Source organism: Lithohypha guttulata (assembly GCF_036872675.1).
Source record: "Lithohypha guttulata strain CCFEE 5908 chromosome Unknown scaffold_4, whole genome shotgun sequence".
NCBI lineage: Eukaryota > Fungi > Ascomycota > Eurotiomycetes > Chaetothyriales > Trichomeriaceae > Lithohypha > Lithohypha guttulata.
In genome coordinates this window covers 2,079,025-2,097,803 of record NW_027042753.1, presented here as the reverse complement: position 1 = coordinate 2,097,803, position 18,779 = coordinate 2,079,025, and the positions used below count along the sequence as shown (strand labels likewise).

At 50.0% G+C, this 18,779-nt stretch overlaps 9 protein-coding genes across 9 annotated transcripts; 3 read left to right on the top strand and 6 right to left on the bottom strand.

Annotated features, from left to right (window-relative positions):
- Nucleotides 1-31: 31 nt before the first annotated feature.
- Nucleotides 32-1,296, bottom strand: LTR64_005912 (uncharacterized protein; the record flags this gene model as incomplete). The annotated part of the gene is made up of 3 exons (XM_064900249.1): nucleotides 32-712; nucleotides 759-1,178; nucleotides 1,240-1,296. 3 exons carry the CDS (start codon nucleotides 1,294-1,296, stop codon nucleotides 32-34), a joined length of 1,158 nt encoding a protein of 385 aa, XP_064753561.1.
- Nucleotides 1,297-1,768: 472 nt separating this feature from the next.
- On the bottom strand, nucleotides 1,769-3,318 carry LTR64_005911 (uncharacterized protein; the record flags this gene model as incomplete). The annotated part of the gene is made up of 2 exons (XM_064900248.1): nucleotides 1,769-3,141; nucleotides 3,189-3,318. 2 exons carry the CDS (start codon nucleotides 3,316-3,318, stop codon nucleotides 1,769-1,771), a joined length of 1,503 nt encoding a protein of 500 aa, XP_064753560.1.
- Nucleotides 3,319-4,180: 862 nt separating this feature from the next.
- Nucleotides 4,181-5,023, top strand: LTR64_005910 (uncharacterized protein; the record flags this gene model as incomplete). Its single annotated transcript, XM_064900247.1, has 2 exons — nucleotides 4,181-4,729; nucleotides 4,799-5,023. The coding sequence occupies 2 exons, from the start codon at nucleotides 4,181-4,183 to the stop codon at nucleotides 5,021-5,023; spliced, it is 774 nt and encodes a 257-aa protein (XP_064753559.1).
- A 271-nt stretch (nucleotides 5,024-5,294) lies between these two features.
- MSE1 (Glutamate--tRNA ligase mitochondrial) lies at nucleotides 5,295-7,156 on the bottom strand (the record flags this gene model as incomplete). The annotated part of the gene is made up of 2 exons (XM_064900246.1): nucleotides 5,295-6,830; nucleotides 6,878-7,156. 2 exons carry the CDS (start codon nucleotides 7,154-7,156, stop codon nucleotides 5,295-5,297), a joined length of 1,815 nt encoding a protein of 604 aa, XP_064753558.1.
- A 256-nt stretch (nucleotides 7,157-7,412) lies between these two features.
- On the top strand, nucleotides 7,413-8,684 carry XDJ1 (DnaJ-like protein xdj1; the record flags this gene model as incomplete). The annotated part of the gene is made up of 2 exons (XM_064900245.1): nucleotides 7,413-7,941; nucleotides 8,014-8,684. 2 exons carry the CDS (start codon nucleotides 7,413-7,415, stop codon nucleotides 8,682-8,684), a joined length of 1,200 nt encoding a protein of 399 aa, XP_064753557.1.
- Nucleotides 8,685-9,044: 360 nt separating this feature from the next.
- Nucleotides 9,045-10,544, bottom strand: LTR64_005907 (uncharacterized protein; the record flags this gene model as incomplete). The annotated part of the gene is made up of 1 exon (XM_064900244.1): nucleotides 9,045-10,544. One exon carries the CDS (start codon nucleotides 10,542-10,544, stop codon nucleotides 9,045-9,047), a length of 1,500 nt encoding a protein of 499 aa, XP_064753556.1.
- A 678-nt stretch (nucleotides 10,545-11,222) lies between these two features.
- Nucleotides 11,223-12,462, top strand: LTR64_005906 (uncharacterized protein; the record flags this gene model as incomplete). Its single annotated transcript, XM_064900243.1, has 2 exons — nucleotides 11,223-11,763; nucleotides 11,831-12,462. The coding sequence occupies 2 exons, from the start codon at nucleotides 11,223-11,225 to the stop codon at nucleotides 12,460-12,462; spliced, it is 1,173 nt and encodes a 390-aa protein (XP_064753555.1).
- Nucleotides 12,463-13,582: 1,120 nt separating this feature from the next.
- On the bottom strand, nucleotides 13,583-15,142 carry LTR64_005905 (uncharacterized protein; the record flags this gene model as incomplete). Its single annotated transcript, XM_064900242.1, has 2 exons — nucleotides 13,583-13,684; nucleotides 13,733-15,142. 2 exons carry the CDS (start codon nucleotides 15,140-15,142, stop codon nucleotides 13,583-13,585), a joined length of 1,512 nt encoding a protein of 503 aa, XP_064753554.1.
- Nucleotides 15,143-16,674: 1,532 nt separating this feature from the next.
- Nucleotides 16,675-18,600, bottom strand: SPT8 (Transcription factor spt8; the record flags this gene model as incomplete). Its single annotated transcript, XM_064900241.1, has 1 exon — nucleotides 16,675-18,600. The coding sequence occupies one exon, from the start codon at nucleotides 18,598-18,600 to the stop codon at nucleotides 16,675-16,677; it is 1,926 nt and encodes a 641-aa protein (XP_064753553.1).
- Between the last annotated feature and the right edge of the window lie 179 nt (nucleotides 18,601-18,779).

The following is an 18,779-nucleotide window of genomic DNA, read 5'->3' as shown; positions in this document are numbered from 1 at the left end:
GCAGGGTGCTGTGAATCAACCAGATCCCAACCTAGCCAACGCGATATGCGTCAATGACAATCTCTTGTGCCCTTCGACTCCCGCTTCCCAGCCACATACCATTGGTCAAGAATGCATATCTTTCGTCGCCAGTCTCTAGCTCAATGTTCACACGAAACTTGTACTGGTTCGCCGGCACGGTGTCTGCCTCTTCAGGATCAGTGTGCACTTTCTCCAGCACATCTCTCGGCCCAGCCAGCCATCCTTTGTATTTGACCAAGATGAATGCAGGTGGGTCGTCGCTAGTCTGGATTAGGTATTGAGCGTTCAAACTGGTAGTGAAGTCCTTGTAGGTGATCTGCGCATCTTGACCGCCAGGAATAACAATGCCTTTACCCCATCGACCAGCCCACTGGCCTCCAATGAAGGATATCCAGTTTCTCTGACCACTGTTCGTGCCTGTGCTTGACCCAATCGCTACTTTTGGATTCAGCTTGACACTCATGCGGAAATCTAGGTCGAGAGCGGGCTGTGGGAGAGAAAGAGAGCGTGCAACCTCTCCTTCGTCAAAGCGATGAAGAAGATTGTTCGCTGGTATCGAGTCTTTCATGACATTGAGGTAGGTTGGACACTCGAGAAGGTGCTGGCGTTGGCGAGAAGTGTTCTTAGCCCTAATCTGGTTGCAGTATATACATTGTACCGAGAGGCATTTGTCGGACTCGTTAGCTCGGAACTGGTCGGATGTTAGATGAGTACCGTATAGCACGTCTCGGTCTTACCTCAACAAATGCACTATGAACGTCCTCAAGTGGAGGTGCAGGTATATTACTACCTCCTGGTGTCAGCTTGGGCGTTGGCTTTGGCTTAGCTGATTGTCCACGAATTGGTGTTTCAGAGCCATTCAGTGTAGGCGGCAAGGACTGTCTACCCTGCATCGGTGTGCCATTCAGGGCAGCAGTAGCCCCGTCGAGCGCATTTGCAGCGCCATTGATAGAGAAAGCCGGGCCATATCCAGCAACGTCAGAGGACGATGATTCAGGTCGAGGCGGCGGTGGTTGGGACGGACTCTGGTTCACCTGAGAAGAGGGATGGTTGCGCAGTCCGAGACATTCTAGCAGATGTTGTTTCTGTCTTGATGTGTTCTTTGCGCGGATCTGATGACAGTAGATGCACTGCACTGACAAGCACTTGTCATCGGGCTGTGGAGAAGTATGGTATTAGCTGTTCATTTCGTATCATACTGTATGGTATTGTGCTTACACTCGCTCTATACTCCACAAAGGCACTATGCACGTCCTGGTCGGTAGCCCGGCCCATCATTGGAACACTTTAAGAAGAGCTGAACAAGAAAACTAACGTCACGAAGGAAATCAGAGCTTTGCAAACACGAGAAGAAGAATGAAGAGACTGATATCATTGAACGATGGCAAGAACGAGCTGAAAGCCCTGGCAGTCCGGGCTAGGGTACTCGTCGCGAGAGTGTTACGCGTTGTAGCCAGTTGAGACTCGTGGAGGTTCTTCTAGGCGGGGTTGGGCGCTCAGAAGACTCAAATGACGGGTCTGACAACCTGTTTCGCACCTGGGCAAGAAAGAAAGCTAGATGCCTGAACGCCTTACCTTGTTTTAATACCAGCTCCGCCGAATGATTGACCAAATGTGTCCCACCTACTAGTAACCTTTTATGCATCCAACACCAAAAAAATTGACGGTGATCACATTTGTTACGCGGTCGTGATATCTTCTATTGGAGGGAAGGCTGAAGTGTCTCATATGCTTTATATATACTATCTTACACAGCCTCGATGTAGCGTTTAATCTCCCAGTCTGTGACCGCCTCATCCCATAACCTCAATTCGTGTTCCCTCGTTCCGCCATAATGCTCGACAAAGTCATCACCAAAGACCTCTCTTGCGACACTATGCTTGGCCATGAATTTGGCCGTGCTTTCCCTCAAACTCTTCGGCAACCGTTCGCCCTTGTCGCCCGAGCCACCAACCTCTTCTCCTTTACCAAGTGGAGGTAGCTTTATTTCAAGCTTTTTCTCGATGCCTCTCCATCCTAGTGCAACTATAGCCGCAAGTACTAGAGATGGGTTGGCATCTGCACCGCATGTCCTTATCTCGAACCTTACCGCTTTTGCTGACGCGGTAGGAGGTGCTATCAGCCTAATTGAGGCTGCTCTGTGCTCTAAGCCCCAAGACACAGTGACTGGAGCCCAGAAATTCTCGACTAGGCGTTTGTACGAATTGACTGTCGGCGCAATAATTGGCATTATGTCAGGTAGGCCATCGAGTAGGCCTGCGAGAAACTGTCTGCCCATGTCGGAGAGATACTCGACATCTTTGAAGGGCGGATTCGGGTCTTTCTCACCTCTGTAGAAAAGGTTCTTGCCCGACTTATCAACAATAGAACAATGCATGTGTCCGCTGTTTCCCGGTAAACCTTGCCTCGGCTTCGCCATGAAACAAGGTGTTATACCGTGCTTACTACCAATCGCCTTGACCACATACTTATACAGGCTCGCTCTGTCAGCCATCTCGGTGATCTCACCGAACTGCAGGGCTGCCTCGAATACACCAGGGCCAGACTCGGTATGCCATCCCTCAATATCGCATCTAAATCGTTCGCACGCCTCGAAAACGTTGTAGAACCAATCTTGATTGTGCACGGGGTCGATCAGTGAGTAGCCGAACATGCCCTGAGTCAGGTGTGGTAGAGATTGGGTGTCGTTATTCTGCAGATATGGCATAGTCGTCGCAGACGTGAGCCCAGTTGTTTGTAAGGAAGGATCTTTGGGTGCTCTGAATGTATAGAATTCGAACTCTGCTCCTGCCATGGCACCATAGCCAGCCTTCTGTAGCTTCCCTACGGCATTCCTCAATAAGCTTCGTGGACAGGCGCATATCGGCTCTTGTGTATCTGGATCGTAGAAGGAGACGAGGAAGAACGGTACGTTATATTCCCAAGGTATCCTCCTGTAGCTCTGGAGATCGATTTTGGCGATGAGATCTCTGTACCCATTCTCGGCATTACTAATCTTGAGCTCGCGGAAGTAGGTCATATCGTGCATGTCCCAGCCAAAGACAACACTGCAGAAACCGAAGCCATCTTTAGCTACGGAGAGGAACTTCTTCTTGGAAACAAGCTTGCCACGGAGGATACCTGGATCAGTCAATCACTGTGCATCGACATAAAGGGTGCGCACTCACCATCGACGTCAAGTCCTGCAAGCTTCACCTTGGTATCGTTCGCAAGCGCGGTTTCGATGTTTTCGAGTGTTAGGTCTTGTGACTGAACGTCTTCACTCTCATCTGGTTTTGGACTTAGTATATTCTGCATGGTTCCAGTGAGTCAACAAGATATGCGCGTGCAGTCTCGTTATCAAAGCATAGCAGAAAGCAATGGGCACAAGATAGGTATACAACACTGCAGTGATCAGCTAGTAACATCGTGTGGAGTCAAGGCGTCCTGTCAAACTCGAAGCAACAGCTCCATCGCCCCGCCAACGAGACTCTGGAAAAGCTCTGGACTTGTGCCTAGACATTCAGTTCTTTGGCACGCGTAGGCGAGCTTTCAAGCATTCGGACATGAGACAAGAAGCTCGATTGGAGAACGAATGCAGGTATTGGTTCCGAGACTACCAGAAACAGTGGTTAGTGCTGTGGAAGAGCTTCTTTAGTTGCATGGTCGAACTTGCTTGAAGGGGAATCTGACGTATCCCGGGGAAAAGGCACGACGAAGCAGGACATCGTGAATGTGTTTTGTATCACATTGACTTTGAATTTCTTCCTGTGCTCTCTGTGTCCGATTCCCTCTTCAGGTAGTATCTGAGCATATCGTAAAGATGAAGGCAAAGCGGTCCTCTTTTTGTCATCACAATGGCAAACGCTCGATAATTGCAGCGTCATCAGTGCCCCACCTATGGCGATAAGATCTGAAACGCACGATAACACACGAAATGTGACTCTCGACATACCACCGTCGAGGCAGATATTCGGATTGCAACATTGCAGCAAGCTGGTCGCACTGAATTGATCAAGGAACACGCCTCGACTCTCCTGGTGATCCCGGCTGGGTAACGTAACCATAAACGGATATCCAGCTCACCGCCCTTGGCAGGCACCCAAAGCACTACACAGCGTCGGCTGAGGACAAGTCTTCACTTCCGCCTCATCAATCACCACACCAGAACATCATCAACATGGTCAATCGACTCCAAGACAAAGTCGCCATCATAACCGGTGCAGCTGGCGGTATCGGGCTCGAGACTACCATCCTCTTCGTCCGTGAAGGCGCTAGTGTGCTCATGCTCGACATCTCAGAAGCAGCCCTAGAACGTGCTCTCGCAAAAGTCAACGAACTCTGCCCTGATCTCAAGTCCTCCAACAATTTCGTCAAAACCAAGAAATGCGATGTCTCCAAGGAAGCAGATGTACAAGCCGCAGTGGAAAGCATGGACGAACACGGTGGCATCGATGTGATGTTCAACAACGCTGGAATAATGCATGCCGAAGACGATGATGCCATCAACACCGCCGAAAAGATCTGGGATCTGACTCAGGCCATCAACGTCAAGGGCGTCTGGTTCGGATGCAAGCACGCTGTATTGTCGATGCGACGGCACAAGAAGGCACGAGGTAGCATCATCAATACTGCATCTATGGTTGCTCTGGTTGGAGCTGCGGCGCCACAACTCGCATACACAGCTTCAAAGGGCGCTGTACTCGCGCTTACAAGAGAGTTGGCAATGGTACATGCTCGCGAGAACATTAGGTTCAACTCTTTGTGTCCGGGACCGCTCAATACACCACTGCTACAGGATTGGCTCGGCGATGATCTTCAGAAGAGATATCGACGTGAGGTGCATTTCCCAATGGGCCGGTTTGGAGAGGCTATCGAGCAGGCAAATGCTGTAGTGTTCTTGGCTAGTGACGAGAGCAGTTTCATCCTCGGTCAGGACTTTGTGGTTGACGGGGGCATGACCAAGGCTTATGTTACTGGAGAGGGACCACCCACTGCATCGCCGAAGAACAATGCTACCTAACAAGAGGTTGTTCTGACTGCTCGGGACTACCAAAGAGGTTCAGCATACTCTTCCTTTCGGCAGGATCTTCAAGATCAGAGGTTGTACAGGCAGGGTTCAGCAACCACGATTGCGATTGACTAGCATTTTACAGCATGCGAGCACGGATGACAGGGACAGCGGGAATAGATTGAGCATACTAAACAGAGACGCAGAGTAAAACATTTTTATGACAAGGTATGCAGGTTTTTCACCGTAGCAATACAACTCAATGATACTAGTCGGGAGCTGACTACGAAGGAGCAGCAGCTTGCGAAGGCAGGCGATGTGCTTGCCATCCACGCTCTTGCTTCTTTCCCGGAATAGTCGCTACATCGACTTTTGCACTCGTGCTTTCATTTTCAATCTCTCGAGTAGCCATGATAGCATCTCGTATTCTTGTTTCTGATATTTTTCTTCCGAGTATGGCCATCGCCTGTGGAATATGCGGTCCATTCGCACCACCTAGTAAAGCCCAGCGCAAGAACTGATACAGCCTCTGCTTCAAGAGAGCTGTGTTGTGCTGCGCTTCTTCAGGGCCCCTTCCTAGATTGACTGCAAGCTCCTTGAAATGATGACTAATCTGCGCCTCATTCCAGTATTCCTCTGGAATGAAGAAAAGCGTGCTGACGGCGACACGAAGATCTGGATACAGTACCACTTCAGGAACCACGTCTTGCAGCGGCTTCCTACTCCTCAGGCTGTCATCTGTGAAAAAGAGTTGCAAATCTGAAACGAACTGAGAAGCATCTCGATAAGGTATTGAATCGACGTGAAGCAAAACAGCCACCACATCCTGCAACTTGCGTCCACCGAGGAAGTTCATAATACTTCCAGCACCGTGGACATTCAATAGCTCGACTGAAACATCTCGGATCATCTGGTTTTGCTTCTCTTCGCCCTGTAGACCTCGTCTTCGAGCAAGAGCGTGCTTTTCTTGGAGGTAATGAAGTTTCTCGAAAGCAACAATCGTGTTTCCTCTAGTGAACTTCAAACTAAATATCTCTTCTAGTTGAACGAGATCCATGACATCCGATTTTTGCTGATGAGACCAGCCTAGCAGAGCAGCAAAGTTGGTCAAAGCCTCTGCGAAAACGCCCTTTTCACGGAAGCTCGCAACGTCGGAATCCATATTGCGCTTGCTCAACTTATGTCCATTCTGATCGACCAGGAGCGGAACATGGCCGTAACGAGGTGGAGTCCATTGGAAAGCTCTGTAGAGCGCAACATGGAGAGGAGTAGACGACATCCATTCTGTACCTCGAATAACGTGGGTAATTTGCATGAGCTTATCGTCAACCACATTGGCAAAATGGTATGTTGGGAAGGCATCTGACTTGATGAGCACCGGGTCGTCAAATACAGGTTCATCCATCAGATGCTTCTTCAGATTCCTGCCTGTTCCATGGCCTGAGTTTCCATATACGAGGTCATCATACATGGGATACTGATCAGGCACTCGAAAACGAACGACGTGGCCTTCTCCATGAGATGCTCGATCTTCAGCCTCTTCGACAGGTATGTCTATGCATTTTCGATCGTAGCCTAAAGGGAGACCTCTATCGTGGCGAAGTCGATTCAATTGGTCTATACGTTCAGACGAGCAGAAACAGTGGTATGCTGATTTATTTTGTAGTAGCGTTTGAACGTGCGAGGTGTAGATAGGAAGTCGTTCAGACTGACGATAAGGACCGTAGGAACCACCAACCTCTGGACCTTCATCCCATTGCAAACCAGCCCATCGCAGATCTTGATATAGACGCTGTTCAGCACCAGGAATCGTACGTTTCTTGCTCCGAGTCAGCCCAAGCTCATATGATCCGACATTCTTCCCACCTGATCTGTATCCTCTATTCGAAGTAAGAACTGACCCTTGGTACGTCTTGCTAGCAAGTAGTTGAATAGTGCAGTCCTGATCGAACCTAGGTGAAGGTTTCCGGTTGGAGAGGGTGCGAATCGAGTTCGTACAGGCGTGCTAGGCAGTTTGGCCTTTGCATTCTGCCTGCTTGATGTCGCAAAGCCTTTGCGAGCTTCGAAAGATTGGCCAAGTCTGGATCTACATGAGGCGCATATCCAACGTTGTACACGCCTGCCGACCTGATGCGACGGCTGCATGGTGATGAAGAAGTAGTCGCAGTTGGAATCTGCGAGAATCGACAAGCACGTTCGGCAAAGTTTAGGCCGGCAGGTGCTGCTTAAAAAGCTTATGTAAGGAGCCCATTATGCAAGGTTAGGCTTTAAACTCATGACCCATGCAGGCGCAGATCGTTTTGATGCCCGCTCAACTTTTCTCATTGAAATAGACTGACTCTTTCTCTTGCTTCACAACGACCAGAATTGTTCCCAATCACAAACCTACCATTCAAAAAAGATGAACGGCATGAACGGCGGTGCCGGGCAGGACATCGACCTATACGAAATCCTGAAAATTGACAAGAATGCTAGCAAGAGCGAGATTAAGAAGGCCTACCACAAGGCCGCTCTAGCGAATCACCCCGACAAAGTCCCAGAAGACCAGAGAGAAGAAGCCGAAGCACGCTTTAAGGCCGCAAGTCAGGCCTACGAAATCCTTTACGATGAGCAGAAGCGAGAAATGTACGATACCCATGGCATGGCTGCTTTCGAAGGTGGTGGTGGGCCAGGTGGGATGGGCGTCAACATGGAAGATATCCTCGGTGGCCTCTTTGGTATGAACATGGGAGGTATGGGCGGCATGGGACGAGGCTCACAACGACCGAAACGAAGTCCCGACGAGAACCAGAAATATGAAGTTACCTTAGAAGACTTATACAAAGGCAAAACCGTCCGCTTCACGAGCACGAAGAACGTCATCTGCTCAAAGTGTACTGGATCCGGAGCGAAAGAGGGCGTCACCCCAAGAGAATGTTCGACATGTAAAGGTAATGGTGTACGGCAAGTCGTACAGCAGGTCGGACCTGGCATGCTGACTCAAAGATTGGTTGAGTGCTCAGCTTGCGAGGGTTCTGGCAAGGTTGTCAATCCCAAGGACAAATGCAAGAAATGCAAGGGCAAAAGGACGACAGAAGAGAAGAAGCAACTTGAGCTGTACATACCACGTGGTGCTAAAGAGGGCGACAAAATCGTACTGGAGGGAGAAGCAGACCAAATACCAGGTGCTGACCAGACAGGAGACATCATCTTCCATCTTGTCGAGCAACCTCACGACATTTTTAACCGAGCCGGTCCTGATCTACAAGCCACCCTCGAGGTAACACTTGCAGAGGCATTAACTGGCTTCAACCGAGTAGTCGTCACGCATCTTGACGGCAGAGGAATATCCTTGTCCCATCCTCAGGTCGAAGGCGAGATCATGAGACCGGGACAAGTCATCAAGGTCAGAGGCGAAGGAATGCCATACAAGAAGAGCGATGCCAAAGGCGACCTGTATTTGATAGTGGATATACAGTTCCCTGAGGATGGCTTCTTCACTCCTGAGGCCGCAGACGCACTAAGAAAATTACTTCCTCCACCAGAACCACCCATCAAGACTGAAGTTGTCGACGATGCTTCGTGGGAGGACGCCGATCCAGAAGAATTCGGCAAGGGTGATCCTCGAGGTGGTGGACAATGGGTCGATGCGGACGAGGAGGGCGCTGAAGGACCTCAGTGCGCGACACAATAGGTGGAGCTCCAATGGAACAGATACGAAGAGATGCGTAACGACCGGCACGAAGTTTGCAGAGGATGCAGCATGATATGACTTGATAGGTCGGCCCATAGATGTGCAGTCAGGACTGAAGCCAGGCATAAAACTGCGAAACTTTTGGCATTTTCCAAACCATACTCAGTCATGGCTGGTAGCAGTTCTGGTGGCTGTTACGCATGAAGAGGATAAGGCATCATGATAGAGCGGAGCACGGCGTAATCGAGGAACATGTTTGTATTGTGGTGAGGTATTTAGTATTCTCTGCAAAAGAAGTACATTAAAACATATCTGTGATAATGCCTTGAACAATAACGTTTACCAATTACCATCCATACCTCAGTTGATCACCCCACTCTGCCCGTTGACACTCTCAGCCTCACTAATTTCTCTTCCCACAATCCTCCCATCAAATTTCTTCCTCAGCCTCTCTTCAGTAACCCTAAAGCTCCTCGGAAACCATTCATCCAGCTTATCGTCATCTTGATCAAGTATCATCTGAGTGACTGCCTTCGCACACAAAAAGCACAATACCATCCCATGACCTTGAAACGACGCATCAAGCCACAATCCAGGTTCGCCGGGATAAGCACCTACCAGCGGGTGGCCATCTGCAGAATACCCCATGATTCCCGACCAAAGATGGCGGATGCGTTGTGGATGATCAGCACCCCAATTGCTGCCGAAGAAGTCTGCTGTGCAGTCGTGCAGATAGGACGATATTGAACCTGGTATGTTGGCAAAGGTGTCGTCTGTTGTGTGGAATTCTGAACGGCCTAGGTCTGGTGTTTTGGTTAGGCCTCCGCCGATCACGATGTCGTATGCTGAGTCTGTGTCTGCGCCTGGACCGTCCGAGACGTGACCGTTTGGTGGTGGGAGGGAGCTTTGAATGGCCGGACGAGTGATCATGTACTCGTAGCCTTCCTTGTATACGAAAGAGTAGGTAGTAGGGAGGTTGCCTGCATGCGGCATCGACTTGCCCGGTCGTTGGGCTGTGACGACACCGCGGAAGGGGACGATAATTTCTTTCACTTGAGGCAGTAGATGCGCGGTATAGCCGTTTGTGGCGAGGATGAGAGTTGGTGTTTTTATTGTGCCACGGGGTGTGTCGATCGTCCATATTGTTTTTCCGTCCGTGTTTGACTTTGATATGAATGTTGCGACTGTGTTGGTCTGCAGATTCAAGGTCAGTGCCAGGGCAAGCTTCAGTACGCCTATCGTGAATTTGTAGGCACTTAGACTTCCTGCTTCGTATTTAATGCATCCAAGACTGTTTTCTGCGTAGAATTGCTTTGCGGTATCCTCGGATGAGTAGAAGGTGTGTTTTGAGCATGGATGAGAATCTCCTATCAGTTTCTCCATCAATGTCACAGATTGTCTGGCCTCGACAAGGTGATCTTTATCGTAGAATATGTCAACAGTATCACATCGTTTAGCATCGCACTGGATATTCTTCTCCTTAGCGAAGGCATGCACAGCTGCCATACAGTCATACTCGAGCTGGGATATTCTGATGGCCTCGTCCTCGCCTACAGCGGCCACATTCTCCGAGAAGGACCTGTATGTGGCAGTCTTCGTGTGGCCACCATTTCTACCAGAGGCACCACTTGCTGCTTGTCGAGCTTCTAGCATAACAATCCTCAGTTTGCGATTAGCGCTCAGAAGATTATAGGCAATACTCGAGCCGCTGACTCCAGAGCCAACGATGACAATATCGGCATCTTGGGGAAGTTCTGGTGTTGATCGTAGGTCTGCTATTTCATCTGGTGGTTGCTGCCAATATGACACGCATGGTTCGGGATATGGGAGATCAGCCTCTACCTTTCTGGTTGAAGACATGGCCACCCTGATTCCTCAGCTGATGGCGCCGTCGGTAGTACAGTAATCTTGATGGCGAAGACATGATGCTCGTCGAGTTCCTGTACAAAGCATTCTCATGCTTGTGTGCAACGATGAAGTCCGTTGATTGTCGGAATAGGAAAGCCGACCCAGATGGAGAAGCGGTCGCCAATCGCGGAGGCGATAGGCGCTCGCCTAAGCGCTAGTCACAGTGCTACTCGAGTCAGGCACGGCTTCCAGTTCTTCTTTGATTAGCACGTGACGCAGATGCAAGGAAACCATCAATCTAAACTAGCCGCTTAAATCCACTTTCTGAGTATGCAGATAGGCCAGCATCTTCCGCTGAGGTTCTCCAGCGCTGACTTCATGCACCAGAGCAGCCTTTGTATCGAGGTTCTTTGTGTTTGCACAAGCGTCCATCTGTTTCACGACTGACTGCAATATCACCAACAATAGAAATAACTCTCCGCTCACGGAATCAATTGACCAAGACCATCCGTCAAAACGAAACGCGACACGATCCAGAGTGAAGCCAGATCAGTCCTGCCCAAACCCCTCGCACCTTCGAAAGCTCAATCAATCTATAACAAGCAATTCAACCTGGCGCAAACGTTGACAGCGTCGTAGCAGACAGGCGCTGCGCCTCTGGCGTCCTCTCCGTTTTTCTACGATCCTCTCATGTCATATCACTCGACTGCACCACGTCTACCGCTATCGCCTGCATCGCCTCCGGAATCGGGCGTGAAACAACAGCCGATACTCAAAGGCCCTGTTGTCACGCCTCAGACACCACCTTATCCTGATCATATGTCAGTCGCCACAAAACGCTATGTATCGCCCTATCAAGATAGCCGACACACGAACGAAATGGCGGATTTACCTTCTGAGAACTATATAAACCAACCGCCGCGCGCGTCGATAAGTTCAGCAACTCCTCAGCAGCAGACTACTTTGAAAAGATCACTGTCGCAAGACGAAGACGAAAGACCAATGAGTAAGCGACAGAAAAGGGAGGGCACAGAAGAAGGGATGCGGACGGAACTGTCCTCCACCTCGACAAACCATGACAGACAAAGAGAATCACAACAGGAACAAGACTCTCGCCCAAACGTGAGTTCTGAAGTGCAATCGCCATTGGAAGAGGTATCCGGGAAGGACAAAGCTGAACTGGATTCGATATTCAAAGACGTCGGGCCTGCTCTACGTCTAAGGAATACCTGTAAGGCGCTTCCTTTCCCTAACACTGAGTTGACATCGTTGAAGTTTATGCTTATGATCTTTTGCAGCTCGTAAAGGACCTCTTGTCGATACGAGTAAGCACATTTTAGGTACGTACGGCCTGCACGACCTACTGAGCGGAATGGCGCGAACCGATCCGAGCACGGGCGAAAAGATCAATAAACTACGTAAGTCATATGAAGGACAGATCAAGACGGCTGGACTTTCTGGGAGGAACAGACCTTGGAAAGAGCCGAGGGCCGAAGACTCTGAGCATAGCAATATGTATGGGTGGTCGCGATTACCTCCAGAAAGGTTTGCCGAAGATCAGGTAGAAAGCAAAGTCGGCGATATTGACAGCTTGCGAAGAGGCATGGGCAGTGCTTTGCAACTCAATTCTGGTACGATGCCGCCTAAGATGATAGCTGAATGGGACGATGTTCTCGGCCACGAAGCCAAAAGGCCCGCGGCGCCGCAGCACACGCCATCACAACAGCAGTCACGAATACCGAATGGCGTACGGCCAGCTCAACACCTCACAGTGCCAAGTGACAAGATCAAGACACGAGGGAAGAAGAGGAGCTACGGCGATCACACTTTTGACGGCTATACAGGTTATGCTGATGGCTATTCGGAACCTGACCACTCCGACGGAGACCGTGACTATGCTGACAGAGGAAAGAAGCGACGAAAAGACTAGCGGTCATCAAAGACGCGAAGAACGCGTAGTGTTCCTGGCCGATTCGTTTGAGCACGTTTGCACGAGCAAGAGAGACTGGGTTCTCTCTAAGCACGAAATATTTACACATCATTCACGTTGGAAATTTTTTCAAAGATACCCAAGTGGCACTATTGTTATTAGAGCAGGAAGAAGCTCTGAAAAGGAGCATTGATAAAAGCACCTGCTATGTCCAGGCTGCGGCGTTCATGGATGGTTACGGTTTACTCAGCATGCGCAAGTCGGTTTCGATGCATCAAATGCTGCGACAGGCGCTATTAGTTTGGGTATGTCTTGCTTGCTCTCGAGTTGTCAGCCCGACTATGATGGCAGCCTTACTTAGCATGGATAGTCCGCCGTGTGACGATATTGGCAAGAACATGAAGTTTAGACTGGCGCCTCACGCGCCTATGAACATAACGAATGACAAACCTGTATGGCTACTCCTACTTCTGCTTCTACCTCTACATCTACCTCTACTTCGTGGCGAAGATATTCTCGTTCTAAACGACTTGAAGGTATATAGACCGTCATTGAGGTTCGACGAAGTAGGGCAAGGTACCAATCCTTACCTTTCATTACCTCTTTCCCAGGCTACAGGTTAGCCGACACGCTGTCTGACTCCTATCAGCCGTTGAGGGAGTATAGGAATACGTGACAAGAATCCAGCATGATGTCTAAGGGCAACTGACGGGAGGACTTGATGGTGAGAGAGAAGACAGGAAACGGATATCGTCACGTCGTGTAAATTCGGGTAATTTCAAAATCCCCAGGGGTTCTCCCTTCTGCTTCATGCGGTTCTGTATCCTTAGCACTCCAAGTTCCAAAGAATGTAACCTGATGCATGACCGTCCAATTCTGATCTCTTCTACATGTGTCTGTACATAAGCCTGTACCTTCCTAATGCTGCAGACGCATCATCCCCGCCGTCCGAGAAGTCGTTGGCTCTGATGTTGTATTTATAGTCGTGCACGCAGCCACCGTGATCCGTTTACGCCTGACCATAGTCTTGCTCGTGATGGTCGCTGATCATAATACGAGCTCGTCAAAATGCCACCCAAATGGTGTATGCTACAAAAGGCTATGCAAATCGATCCATATCTTAAGAGACTGTTTTACCGCCACAGTCCGGTATCACGAGGCCAGACTTCAACTTTCGTGCTGTATCCATAAGACCCCATTTATCTTCCCATTCTTTACCAGGCTGCAATATGTTAGTTGAGCTTTCACTTGACTAGGGGGCAAGACTTACCTCGTTGTATGCCACCTTCCATGCCTCGTCGAAAGCGGAGAACCAGAAATAATTCGTGCCATTGTCGAGCGCTTGACATACCCAGTCGTCCATGAACTTGTTCAGGTTGTCGATGCTTGCAACTGAGCCAGTCTGATCCGCAGCGCAGACATTTGCTGCGTTGCCACAATCGGTACCTCCTCCGGAAGGCCAACCCGTCTCAGCAATGATTTGGCGCGACTTGTCGTCTGGTGTGAGGACCACGTTGTGCTCCGTCCAAAAGTTCCAAGTCCAGCCCGCAGCCTCATCCACCGAGACACCTGCGAAGAAAGGATGCACGTTCGACATCACGTAGTGAGATGCCTGAGCCAGAGTGCCATCCCAGTTATCTCCTAGGTCGGAAGTTGAAACGGTAAGATCGTAGCCAAGAGAAGTGAAGTTGGACCTTGCTTGATTTAGGAACGTAGCAAGTTCGGCCTTAGCTTCGGCCTTGCCTTCATCGGCACGAAATAGAGCTTCGTTTCCGATGATCACACCTTTGAAGATGGAGTGGTCTTTGGTGTCTGCAAGTACGTCGTACATTTTGCTGAGTTGCCGTTCGTTCGTAGTAGTATTCGTATCGATCCATACTCCCATCCAGACCTTCATGTCCTTCAATTGTAACCTATCAATTGCATGAAGAACCATTTCTGTCTGGTTACAGTCCGTACCGTAGAGTCGTACGGCATTCGTCAATTGCGAGAGGACAGCCATATCTCGAGTCACGTTGTTCTGCGATGGAGGATAGGTAAGGCATAGAGGGTATTGAACTCCCCATGGTGTATAATCCATGCCTGGAAAGACCTTCTTCAACGCCTTATTGTTCATCAAGCTCTTGATTTCTGCTGAGTTGATGTCGAGGTCGCCGTTAGCTGCGGTGTCGTCAGCTGCATTGTTGATGCTTCCACTACCACTTCTCCCGCTCCCACCTGCGCTTCCACTCTTGTTAGTGCTCAGTACACCTCCGACTATGCCGCCTATGACGGCGAGGACAACAACGACGATGATTGCACCTCCCACAACCCAGCGCATTTTGTTGTTGCCTTTTGTTTGTCTGGATAACCACTCGCTCTTGTGTGCTGGTGGACCGTCAGAAGCTGATACAGGATCGTAGGAACCACTAGAAGTGATGTTCTTCTCTTTCTTTCCGAACATGCCGCCTAGAGCACCTCCAGCAGCTGCGCCACCTGCCACAGCCCCTCTGTCGCTCAATCCTTCTCTTCCCCGGCCACGAGTCAACGATAGCATTGATTTCCGCTTAGGCTCGGGCATGAAACCATCATCACCATCATCAATGATGTCGTTGGGGAGAATATCGGCTTCTTGTACAGCAGGCTGGTAATGAGCATGTCTCTGATAGGGAGAACCATCGTAGGATTCATTGGCACCCATTGCGTAGTAGGAGTGTCTAGAGTGTGGAACGCTGTGCAGACTCTGACGAGAAGATCTTGCATCGGGGGTGTATTCACCTGGAGTAGCTACACCAGGAGTGGCAGCGCCTGCAGCGAGGGGAAGGCCAGATGTGGAAGAACTTGCAGGGTAGGCTCTCGACATTGGTCTTCGTGGTGCAGGATATGGTGCAGGTTGCGGCAATTGGTTGTTGTGACGGCCATGCCTTTGATCCCGATCCGTGACTTCGTGTGTTACCCCATCTAACTCTCTTCCATGCGAGTAAGGACCGTGATTGTCCATACTTGTCATAAGATGTTGTTCGGGTTGGTGGGACGATCTCGTCGGACTCGTGCGATGGACGGGAGGTATAGGAGGCACGTCGTCAGTATTTGAGATCACAATAGTTCGTCGAGGAACATCCAGCGAGGGTTCATAGCGTGCTGAGTGTCTGCTGTGTGTCGACAAAGGTCGACGTGCAGAAACTGGGCTAGTTGGTTCGGAGGGAGTGGCTGCTGGTGAAAAGTACTGTGGTGGTGGTGAGCGTATAGTCTGTCTTTCAGGACTGTCTTCGTATCTCTCTTGACCGTGAGCTATCTGACCATCCTCAGCGTCGAAGGAGAAGCGACTGCGCGACATCGATGTGGTTGTGCAGGGGAGAACGGTGCAGTCGTTGCACTGGCACCGAAACGTGGCCTGCCCTGTGCAACGGCTCGTGCTTGCTCTCTATCTTCAAGACCAATACGTTATGAATTCTCGATTACAAAGTTGTCGATGTAATTTCCAATTCAAGTCGTCGATGTGCTTGTCGCAATGCACCAGTTTCCGTCGAGTCACTCGCCGCTGAGGCTGTGTCTGAATCTGAGTCTATCGGATCTGGGCCGTTTGAGGCGCTGTTGTGCAGGAACAGAGCAGTGGTCTCAAGGAAAAACGAAGAAGTCTTTGGATTCAACGTACTTTCGGCAGTAAACCAGCTGGCAACGAACGATGTCTTCCCTGCAACATAGCCCAGCGAATTTCTTGCTTCTGCACATCGCTGATACTACGCATGCACAAACTAGCGCTGTCTCATGGGCAACCAGTCCGAACCCTTGTCCAGGATTCCACCTCCTCCACACTCTGTTTCGCCTGCCACCAGAAATCTGGCTCAAGATTCCCTCATCCTAGCCGGCTGTAAATAGTAGAAACGCACGGTCAGCCGGACAGATGCTGGAACTGGCCGCACTTTCCAGCTATGATGTTATCATGACCTCCACCCACCTCAGTTTTCCATTTGTAGAGAAACCAATAAGATATATCCATCACTATGGGACAGACACAATAGATGCTTTGACACTCCACTCTTTTCGCATACCAAGTCAAGCGTCTAAGAGAGCTATCCCAATGCAATCGTAGCAATTACCAAATGAAATCTAACCTTCAGACCATAGACCCAATACCAATACCTTACACCACCAATACAGGACCCCAGATATACCTTCTTGGCTCGAGCGACGCTCTACTCTATGACAATAATTTCAAACACGTGAGCGTCTCTATGCTGACTTGGGAACGCTGATTTCATATCCAAGCAAAACTTCTGTGGGTGACCCTTCCCAACCTCGATTACCACCCGTCGACATCATGTACTTGCAATCAGCACTCAGGTACAGATTCGAGATCGTACCAGTTCGGTGACCCGGCACGATCAGAAATGGTACGCTCGACCTGTTGTTCTGAACATGTTTCAAGTCGTATAATCGTAGGATATCGTACGAAGCACAGACAAGATGTCGTCCATTAGGCATGGCTTTGACAGAAGTGACCGCACCACTTCCTTGTGGAAACCGAAATATCCGCTCTGGCTTCTTGAGCCCTTTTCGCAAATCGTATTCTTCTACTGTGTTATTTCTTCGACCAGCGTAGATGTTGTTTCCATCTGGCGACCAGCATGCACTAAGACACCACGGCGGCGTGTCGTAGGGTGTTATTCGGGCTACTGGCAGTGCTTGTCGTCGATCCCATATGCGTATTGATCCGTCGATAGATGTTGCCATGAAGGTTGTATCTGACGTCGTGGGGCGCTCGTCGGATTCTTGCTTCGGCTGGCTCGTGACCTCCATGTCCTCCGCATGAGGCAAACCGTTTGCTAAAGCTTGAGGTTCCGTATTTGGCACTCCATTAGTGTCGATCGAAGGAGGCGCTGCTGTATCAAGTTTGGGAGATGAGAGGAGTGGTTGCACAGCTGGTGCTGTTGATGTGAGCTCAATATCTGTATCTATCCCATGCTCGGGTGCTGCAGATTCTTCCGCCGTCTGATTGATCTCTATATCATCGAAGCTAAAAGTATTGCCGTTGGCCAGGTTCCCGTCTGCATTGTCACCAAAAAGATCGTCGTCGCCGTCATCCCCACCGAATAACGAATCCGGTGTTGTAGCCCGAACTTGATTGGCACCGTCAAACGCCGCCCCATTCGTAAAGTCATTGAGCCCATCCGTAGCATTGTTGCTGCTGAGAGTAGCATCTACTTTCACAACTTCTCCAGACTCATAAGGTACAGCCACTGCTGAGATGGGTCGGGACTCAATACATGATATTTGGCCACCACTAGCGGCGTACGATGTCCTGACCTTGCCAGCATTCAGATCCCAGTCCACCACAGTCTTGTCCCAACTGCCGCTAAGCAAGCTTCGTTCGTCCGAGGAAATATGTAACACTGATGCAGCCGATGTATGCTTCTCCAATAGAGCAATTTGGTGACCTTCATCGTGGCGTACTGTCTGCAATCTGATAGCGCCTGATGCTGTGCCTGCCACCATCCAGAGACCTTGACTTTGACATGCAAGTGCATACACTGGCGAGAGCGTCTGCGTTGTGGTTAGGCTGGTCGACTCCGGAGTCTGTTTTCGAGCATCCCAGTTTTCCCAGTACGTGACAAGCACACCTGCCTTGACAACGCTGTCGACAAACGGATGTCTTTGCGCAACGGTCAATTGAGTCTTGCCATTGACAGACTCGACCCAACTGTATTGTCTGATATAGCCATCAGCACCGCCTGTAAATATCCAGCGAGAATCAGCTGTTCCACAAATCGCATTTATCGAGGTGCTTTGTGGTGCTGCTATCGTAGGCACAATGTCGTACGTTGAAGCAGTCAGAACCTCTGGGCGTGGGTGAGAATTATCCGCTATTTTACTGCCATCGATTTCTTGAGTTTGGGTCTGATCCGTAGCCCCTATAGTTGAAGATCGCGGTTGCTGATTGCTGGGCTGATCATTTTCCTCGCCTTCGTTTTCATTCTCATCGTTTTCGCCTTCCCCATCACCTTCTTCTTCAGCGCCAGCGTCCTCGTCTGCTTCATCATCAATATCCTCCATATCCTCGTCCTGCCTCTCATCGTCATCCCGTATTGTCTCGTCCAACTCGTTGTCTGAGCCGCCATCCTGAGACCCTACATCGGACCTTTCGAAGTCATCATCCATGCCGGCAAAGGTCTGACTCTGTCGCGCAATTTGTTTGACCTCTTATGTGGCTTATGACCCGTGGCAGTGGTTGTCTGGCGGTTCTCAAATTATCTGGCTGAAAAAATCGGGTGAACCAGCTCACGTAGCGGCAACGTGGTTTGGGTTTTGCATGGGATGGTCCCTTGGGTGGGTTGCAC